Below are 9,079 nucleotides of genomic sequence, written 5' to 3' on the forward strand. Positions count from 1 at the left end.
GAGAGATGACTTGGGGAGTTGGTAGCAAAATGGTCTGTGAAACCACAAGTGTGGTTGAGATCAGCTCAGAAGCCATGGGTGAAGGGAGTGGGCAAGCTTGTGGAGAGAGGCTGGGCTTTCAACTTTACCCTTATGGGTAGCACAGAAATTCCTGTATTTTTTTGTTTGTCGAAGTGTTTTATGGTGAAATAATTTCAGACTTACAGAGATGTAAAAATAGTACAAAGAAGCCTCTTATACAGACACTCCTAATATTAATGTTTCACCACATTTGCTTTCTGTCTATCTATGTATAACATATGGGCCAGGCATGGTGACTTATGCCAATAATCCCAGTACGTCGGGAGGCAGAGGCAGGAGGATCACTTGAGCCCAAGAGTTTAAGACCAGCCTCGGGAACATAGTGAGACCCCTGTCTCTACAAAAAATAGGGGAAAAAAGCCTTAGCTGTTTATAATATAACTATATATGTTTTTGTCTGAAGTATTATTATTATTATTTTCAGATGCAGTCTCGCTCTGTGACCCAGGCTGGAGTGCAGTGGCGCAATCCAGCTCACTGCAACCTCTGCCACCGTGCCCAACCAATTTTCCACAACTTTTAAATACTTCCAGCCGGGTGTGGTATCTTATGCCTGTAATCCCAGCACTTTGGAAGGCCGGGGCGGGTGGATCACCTGAGATCAGGAGTTTGACACCAGCCTGGCCAACACAGTAAAACCCCATCTCTACAGAAAATACAAAAATTAGCCGGGCGTGGTGGTGCGCGCCTGTAATCCCAGCTACTCGGGAGGCTGAGGCAGGAGAATCGCTTGAACCTGGGGGGCAGAGGTTGCAGTGAGCTGATTGCGCCACTGTACTCCAACCTGGTTGATGAGAGTGAGACTCTGTCTCAAAAAAAAGAAAAGAAAAAAAGAAAAAAAATTTTTTTGAGACAGGGTCTCACTCTGTTGCCCAGCCTGGAGTGGAGTGGTACAATCACAGCTTACTGCACCCTCGACCTCCTGGGCTCAAGCGATCCTCCTGTCTCAGCCTCCTGTTTAGCTGGGACTACATGTGTGCGCCACCAACCTCTGATAATTTTTTACTTTTTGTAGAGACAAGGTCTTGCTGTGTTACTCAGGCTGGTCTCGAACTCTTGGGCTTAAGTGATCCTCGTCGCCTCAGCCTCCCAAAGTGTTGGGACGTGATAATGACCTTGATAGCAAAATAATTTTTTGGCCCAAGCTCCAATCCAGGATCACACTAGTGATCTGGTCACTAGTTTCCTTTAATCTATAATAATTGTTTAGCTGTTCTTTGTGTTTCATGGTTCTGCGATTATTATCCTATTATTTTGTCAAATAACCCTCAATTTGGGTTTGTCTCATTTGATTTAGATTATGTATTTTTGGCAGAAAAAAGTGTAAAAATGTGTAATTGCAACCATGTAATCACATCACACTGAAAAATTCATTTGCTGGTTGTGGTGGCTCACACCTGTAATCCCAGCACTTTGGGAGGCGAAGTGGGTGGATCGCTTGAGCTCAGGAGTTCAAGACTGGCCTGGGCAACATGGAGAAACCCCATCTCTACCAAAAATACAGTAATCAGCCAGGTGCGGTGGTGTGTGCCTGTGGTCTCAGCTACTTGGGAGGTTGAGGTGAGAGGATCGCTAGACCCCAGGAAGTTGAGGCTGCAGTGAGCCGAGATCGCACCACTGCACTCCAACCTGGGCCACAGAGTGACACTAGGTCACCCAGGCTGGATGCCGTGGCACGATCTCCGCTCACTGCAACCCCTACCTCCTAGGCTCAAGCAATTCTGCCTGAACCCGGGAGGCGGAGCATCGTGCAGCCTGGCTTCCACCTCCAGTCCCTATACCCACAGTGTGGAGGCAAATATCTGGATTTGAAACTGGCTCTGCTGCCTACCAGCCTTGGGACCCTGGAAAGTCATTTAGCTTCTCTGCTTGTTCAACTGTGAATGGAAATAATAATAGTATCTCCCTCAAGGCATTGTTGTAGGGATCCGTTCAATGTGGATAACGCCCTAACAGGAAATGTTCATGTGTTATCACCAAGTGAAGATGGCTATGGAGTTTGGCCTGGAGGCGGGGGTTGAGGGTGGCAGGTCAGAAGTCTTCCCAGAGCATGCCCACAGAGAGAGGGGCAGTGGGCATTCTGGTAGACGGGACCACCCGACCCTTCAGGGGGCTTGGAGTTGTGTTCAGTGTTTGGTGCGAGAGCCTCCTGGAAGACCTGGCTGCAGAGTGCCAGGACCTCCTGTCACCAGCTGCCCCGCCTTTTCCAGCTCTCCCCTCCTCCTCACGTCCGCAGCCTTTCTCCTAAGGCACCCTAGGATCAGGAGGACCCTGTCCTCCAACCCTCTGTCCTCCATTCCCAGGCACCTGGCGTCCTCGCAGATCAATCGTGTTTGCGAGCTGGGGGGCTGAGGAGTTCGGGCTCATCGGCTCCACGGAATTCACAGAAGTGAGTGGCCCTACAGGGTAGGGGATCGAAAGGGGTTCCCGAGGCAGAACGGCGCGGGGCTGACGTCGCCCCTCGCACCCGCAGGAGTTTTTCAGCAAGCTGCAGGAGCGCACTGTGGCGTACATCAATGTGGACATCGCGGTGTTTGGTATGGAGGTGGCGGGGAGGGAAAGGGGAGGGGACGGCCTGACGACGGGGTGGGTAAAAGAAGGAAAGAAGGGGCTGGGGCCCAAATAGTCTTTCTCCCCTCCTCCCACAGCCAACGCTACCCTTAGGGTGCAGGGGACACCCCCTGTCCAGAGTGTCGTCTTCTCTGCAACCAAAGAGGTGGAAGGGGGCGGGCCGGGCGGGGCTGAACTAGCGGGGTGGGGCAGTGCGGTGGGCTGGCCGTGTGCGGCGGGCGGGGCCGCACGGGTGGGCGGGACTGGGGAGTGGTACTCTCCAGATCTGCTGGGGCCGGACTGAGGCTGGGGCGAGCTTTTTAGGGACTGGACTGTGGGTGGGCAGGAGACCGGTGGAGGACCCGCCCTGTTGTTGGGGCTGGGGAGGGCCCCGCACCGAGACTAAATTCTCCTTCCGGCCAGATCCGCTCACCAGGCCCTGGCGACCTGAGCATCTACGACAACTGGATCCGGTACTTCAATCGCAGCAGCCCAGTGTACGGCCTGGTCCCCAGGTGAGCCCAGGGACAGAAGGGGGCCCGGAGCGAGGCGGTCCGGCCCAGCGCTCTTTATCTCGGACCCCTTCCTTCCCGCAGCTTGGGTTCTCTGGGTGCTGGCAGCGATTATGCACCCTTCATTCACTTCCTGGGCATCTCCTCCATGGACATCGCGTACACCTATGACCGGGTGAGCAGGCGCCCCTCCGTCCCTGCCTCGGTACCTTGCTGCATGCGCCCCCTCCTCTCTTTGGAGCTGTTCTCGCACAGACTGAACCCTGCTCCTTTACTCACTGCTACCTCTGCCAAGTTTCTTAAAGATACACACACACACACACACACACACACACACACACACACGCGCGCGCGCGCGCGCGTTTTATATAGACGGAGTCTTGCTTTGTTGCCAGGCTGGTCTTGAACTCCTAAGCTCAAACCATCCTCCAGCTTCAGCCTCCTAAAGTGCTGGGATTACAGGTGTGAGCCTTGGTGCCAGGCCTCTGCCAAGTTTAACCTTTTCAAGCACTTCTTTATGCTCATCTATGTTATTTTATCAAATGTAAGATACTACTGATTATAAGATGTGATTCAAGAAGGGAAAAAAACCCACCGCTTCCAACCAGTTGTAAGATGACATTGCCTGTAAGAAGCATTCTGTTTCCAAAGATCTTAAAATGTAGCAGGGGAAAAGGTTAATCTCAGCATTGATTAACTCAGACCATTGATGTGAGCATTGGCATGAAGGTAAAACAAGACAAGGGGTGCAGAGTGCCCAGCTGGCACCTCCCTGTTTGATGCTCCAGAAAGTACGTTCTCCACCTCACAGCCACAGCGATTCTCCGTAGCAGAGCTGGGATTTGAATCTCTCTGACTCCAAAGCCCCAGGTTCTTCTCCTTCCTGTGAAACTGGAAACTGGCACCAGACCCAGCTCTTCCACTAATTAGCTGTGTGATGTCAGCAGGTTAACCTCTCTGAGCCTCCGTTTCCTTTTCTGTGGGAGTTCTAGAACCCACCTCACAGACATGGACAAGATTCAATGGAGATAATGCCCACATTTTGTAGCTCACTGGAGGTACACCTTCTCCCCCTTCCCGTCCCAAGCCTGTCACCTCTGGGCTTTGTTCCCCCAGAGCAAGACTTCAGCCAGGATCTACCCCACCTACCACACAGCCTTTGACACCTTTGACTATGTGGACAAGTTTTTGGACCCAGGTGAGGAGGGAGACAAAGGGCATCCCGAGACCAGGACAGGAGAGGCTGAAGACTGAGCCCTGGCCTTGTGACCTTGCCGCAGGCTTCAGCAGCCATCAGGCTGTGGCCCGGACAGCGGGGAGTATTATTCTCCGGCTCAGTGACAGCTTCTTCCTGCCCCTCAAAGTCAGTGACTACAGTGAGACACTTCGCAGCTTCCTGCAGGCAGCCCAGCAAGACCTCGGGGCCCTGCTGGAGCAGCACAGCATCAGCCTGGGTACGCACAGCCTGACCCTGAGGCATGGGGAGCCCTGCACCCCCAGGACTAAGCCACTGCTTGTTCCTCACAGGGCCTCTGGTGACTGCCGTGGAGAAATTTGAGGCAGAAGCTGCAGCCTTGGGCCAACGCATATCAACGCTGCAGAAGGGCAGCCCTGAGTGAGCAAGGGCAGCGGGCAGGGGTTGGGAGAGCAGCATCCAGGGCAGGATACCAGGCTGGTAGCTAGGCCGCTGGCTCCAGGGTGACCGGCAGGTCCTGCCTCCACCAGTCCCCTGCAGGTCCGGATGCTCAATGATCAGTTGATGCTCTTGGAACGGACCTTTCTGAACCCTCGAGCCTTCCCAGAGGAACGCTACTACAGGTGAGTCTGTCCCAGAGTCCTGGGAGGTGCCGCCAGCTGGGGCCGGGCAATGGCCCCCGACCTGAGATGAGGTGGTCGGCTTCTCTGCCCTTTAGAGCGCAACCCAGCCCCTGAAGAAGGTGGGAATGTGAGGCTCAGGGAGGGGAGGAAAGTTGCTTCAGGGTCCCTCTGGGAGCTAGGACTGGAACCCACATTTCCTCCCCCAACCGCCACTGCTGTAAGAGGCCCCTGGCCTTCAGAGTCAGGTGGAGAGGGGTGCTCTTCTGCCTAGCTGCGTACAGGAGCTAATCCCGTTCTAGGTCCAGGCTTCTCTCTCCTGGCCCCTGACTGACCCTGATCCTGTCCCATTTCTCCTGTCAGCCATGTGCTCTGGGCAGCTCGCACAGGCTCCGTAGCCACATTCCCGGGCCTATCCAATGCCTGCTCCAGGGCCTGGGACACAGCCTCTGGATCTGAAGCTTGGGCTGAGGTGCAGAGACAGCTCAGCATTGTGGTGACAGCCCTGGAGGGTGCGGCAGCCACCCTGAGGCCTGTGGCGGACCTCTGACCCCAGCCCTCTTCCTTCTGCCTGTGGCTGACCTCTGACCCCAGCCCTCTTTCTTCAGCCCTCCCTTTACCCCAACCCTCTCCTGCCTGCTTTCCTGAGATGTCCTGGTCTTCCCTGGTGCCAGGAGAGGGCACCACCACAGGACCCTCTCAAGCTTCTCAGGCAATAGCTTGAGGTCCGTGAGGGGAGTGGCACTCCCTAATGCAACTCACCCTCATCCTGGTGCTTAGGTGGCAGAGGGTGGGCAGCAGGGGACAGGGATGGGATGGCAAAACCACCAACTGCTCTTGGTGGTGGGTAGGTGAAGATGGGATGCATAATGCCAACCTCAGATGCCAACTCAGATCATTAAGGCCAAGGACCAGTGGCGAAAGTGAGGCAGGGGGTGCCTTAGGCCTTGCCTGGTCTGCGTTCCTCTCCCTACATGCTGTGTATCCTAACTCCCTACAACAGCCCCTCAAATAAACACATCTAGTGACTGGTACCAACAAAACAAGTTCCTTTTATTATCTGGGAACCATAGAAAAAGAAACCTAAGTGCTCTGGCCCAGTCCAGGGGCTCTGGGAGGCTCGCGCTCCCTCCTCAGGCTGGGGACCCAGGTCTGTCCGCACCCTCCTCTTCCTCCTCTGCCATGACCACCTCCTCCAGGGTACGTCCTCGAAGTTTGCTCTCCACTAACACCTTGCACGCACCGGCAGGCGGTAGCCCTTCCTCCACATAGCGACCCCGCAGGAACACAACTCTCTCCTCTCCGTCCAAGGGCAGCCCATGGGCCTGGCACAGGTCCCGTGCTTCCCTGAGTCCATCCAGGGCCAGGAGGTTGACCATGAAGCCCAGAGGCAAGGTCTGGCCCTTGGGGGTGCTAAAGGCACGAGCGAGGCGGGCCAGGGCTTCCCGGCGGGCATGGCCCACATGGCACTGCACAGCGCAACTTGCCAGGTAGGGCAGGGTCTGGAGCAGGCGGAACAGGCGGGCAGCATTGCCCTCTCGGAAGGCAGCATCTACCGCTAAGGCCTTGCGGAGGGGCGGGCAGGTGCGCAGGGCAGCAGGCAGCTGTAGAACCTCGCGCAGGGCTTCCACCGAGCCTGTGAGAGCGGGAAGCCAGAATGAGGACGCCTGGTCGTTACAGGATCAGGCCCATCTCCCCTCCCAACAACTTGTCCTTCCACTCTTCTCGACCACGCCCCTTCTCTACGCCTAGCCCAACTTCCCTTTCCCCTCTAAGGGCCAGCCTTTGGCTCCTTCCCTGACCCATATTTGAATGAGTTGCCTCAGGCTCTTGACTTCCTGCAGTCCAGATCCTTACAGCACTGAAGTGGGCAGGGCTTACGGATTTGGGAAGCAGGCCCACTCTCATGATTCGCCTCTCATGATTCGCCTGAGAGTGTCCTAGGGTGGGTATGTAGTTGAGCCTGACCCCAGTCCAAGTCTTCTGACTTGGATTTCCCACTACCCTGGCTTCCCTGCACCCACGGTTTTGGGAGCCAACTCTGCCCCACCTTCCCCTGAACACCTGGGAAGGCCCCTTCCTTCAGGAGACTCTGCCCCTGCTTCCCTTCCAGAAGAGTCTCAGACACTGGAACCTTGGGCCTCATTTGTAAACTGGGGCTTCTGACCAATTAGTAGGTTGTGAAGTCAACAGCATTTTGTTAAAATTGTATAGGACAGGGTCTTTTTTTTTTTTTTTTTTGAGACAGATTTGCTTTGTCACCCAGGCTGAAGTATAGTGGCTCTCAGCTCACTGTAAACTCCACCACCTCCCAGGTTCAAGCGATTCTCCTGCATCAGCCTCCTCAGTAGCTGGGATTACAGGCATGCGCCACCACACCCTGCTAATTTCTGCATTTTCAGTAGAGAGGGCCCAGCCAGAACAGAGCTTGTTTGGGCACAGTGGCTCATGCCTGTAATCCCAGCACTTTGGGAGGCCAAGGCGGTAGGATCACTTTAGCCCAGGAGTTTGAGACCAGCTTGGTCAACATGGCAAGACTCCAATCCCTACATAAAAATAAATTTTAAAAAATTAAAAGAAAATCATGGTCATACCTCTGCTACTGTTAACCAGTGCTGTGTCAACAGGCAAGTCACCTCACCACCCAGGGCTTCGATTTCTTCCCCCACTAGAGCAGGGATAATTACTATGCCTTCTTCGCAAGAGCAGTGTGGACAAAAATAAACAATTAACTGGGCATGATGGCGGGCACCCAGCTACTTGGAAGGGTGGGGCAGGAGGATCACTTGAGCCCAGGAATTCAAGTGGCAACATGCGAGACCCCATCTCTACAAAAAAAAATTTGTTTTAAGTTAGCCACGTGTGACAGCACACATCTGTGGTCCCAGCTACTCAGAAGGCTGAGGCAGGAGGATCCCTTGAGCCCAGGAGGTTGAGGCTACAGTGAACTAAAATCAAGCCACTGTACTCCAGCCTGGGCAACAGTGTAAGACCCTGTCTCAAAAAACACATTCTACAAATAAGAAAACAGGACGGGTGTGGTGGCTCACGCCTGTAATCCCAGCACTTTGGGAGGCAGAGGCGAGCAGATCATTGGAGGTCAGGAGTTCGAGACCAGCATGGCCAACATGGTGTTGGCCTGTCTCTACTAAAAATCCAAAAATTAGCCAGGCATGGTGGCACGCACCTGTAGTCCCAGCTCTTCAGGAGGCTGATGCAGGTGAATAGTCTGAACCTGGGAGGCAGAGGTTGCAGTGAGCCAAGATCATGCCACTGCACTCCAGCCTGGGCGACAGAGCTAGACTCTGTCTCAAAAACAAACAAAGTAACAAATAATAGAGTTTATTAGAATGCATCACCCATAGAAAGTATCTCTAATGCCTTAAACTTCTGTCTCGGGTATATTCGTGGGTATATGTGTTCTTGTTTGCTTTGTAACCCTGACTGGGCGGGGAGGTTAAAAAAAAGTTTGAAAATCGGCCGGGCGCGGTGGCTCACACCTGTAATCCCAGCACTTTGTGAGGCCAAGGTGGGCGGATCACGAGGTCAGAAGTTCGAGACCAGCCTGACCAACATGGTGAAACTCCCGTCTCTACTAAATACAAAAATTAGCCAGGTGTGGTGGCACGCCTCTGATTCCAGCTACTCAGGAGGCTGAGGCAGGAGAATCCCTTGAACCAGGGAGGTGGAGGTTGCAGTGAGCCGAGATCGAGCCACTGCACTCCAGCCTAGGCGACAGAGCCAGACTCAAAAAAAAAAAAAAAAAAAGTTTTAAAATCACTGTTTAGGCCAACTCTTCCGTTCCACCCTTGCCCCTCCACTTTTATTCCTGAGACAACTAAGACCCCGAGATGGGCCCGAGGTCCCATGTCGGGGATTGGTGGATCTTGTGCTGTCCTAGGAGGGGCCTAATGGTGAGATGTTAAAGCTAATCTTTCTTTTCCCTACCTCCACTGTCATGGTGGGCTCCTGTCCCCATGCTCTGCCCAGCCGCCAGGACCCCGACTCACCCAGGTTATAGAGCAGAAAGAGGCCCTGGAAGGCGGGCTGGCGGGGGTGTGGTCCTGCGCCCCGCGCGTAGCAGCGCCGCAGCGAGCCGAAGCCCTCTTGCACCTGGGCCT

At 54.3% G+C, this 9,079-nt stretch overlaps 2 protein-coding genes across 2 annotated transcripts in view; one reads left to right on the top strand and one right to left on the bottom strand.

Moving 5' to 3' along the window:
* NAALADL1 (N-acetylated alpha-linked acidic dipeptidase-like 1) overlaps positions 1-5,508 on the top strand; it is a 12,530-nt gene extending 7,022 nt beyond the window's left edge. Inside the window, exons 9-18 of the mRNA XM_011942547.1 lie at positions 2,385-2,470; positions 2,555-2,618; positions 2,730-2,797; positions 3,055-3,146; positions 3,228-3,318; positions 4,260-4,341; positions 4,424-4,597; positions 4,671-4,758; positions 4,869-4,961; positions 5,322-5,508. Coding sequence (XP_011797937.1) covers positions 2,385-2,470; positions 2,555-2,618; positions 2,730-2,797; positions 3,055-3,146; positions 3,228-3,318; positions 4,260-4,341; positions 4,424-4,597; positions 4,671-4,758; positions 4,869-4,961; positions 5,322-5,508 — 1,025 coding nt within the window. The remainder of the gene's footprint in view (positions 1-2,384; positions 2,471-2,554; positions 2,619-2,729; positions 2,798-3,054; positions 3,147-3,227; positions 3,319-4,259; positions 4,342-4,423; positions 4,598-4,670; positions 4,759-4,868; positions 4,962-5,321) is intronic.
* A 480-nt stretch (positions 5,509-5,988) lies between these two features.
* The window catches only part of SAC3D1 (SAC3 domain containing 1), a 3,790-nt gene continuing 699 nt past the window's right edge, over positions 5,989-9,079 (bottom strand). The window contains exons 2-3 of the mRNA XM_011942772.1: positions 8,969-9,077; positions 5,989-6,594 (exon numbers count right to left, since the gene is read on the bottom strand). Coding sequence (XP_011798162.1) covers positions 6,092-6,594; positions 8,969-9,077 — 612 coding nt within the window. The 3' untranslated portion in view covers positions 5,989-6,091. The remainder of the gene's footprint in view (positions 6,595-8,968; positions 9,078-9,079) is intronic.

Source organism: Colobus angolensis, unplaced genomic scaffold (genome assembly GCF_000951035.1).
Source record: "Colobus angolensis palliatus isolate OR3802 unplaced genomic scaffold, Cang.pa_1.0 Scaffold21, whole genome shotgun sequence".
NCBI classification, from domain to species: domain Eukaryota; kingdom Metazoa; phylum Chordata; class Mammalia; order Primates; family Cercopithecidae; genus Colobus; species Colobus angolensis.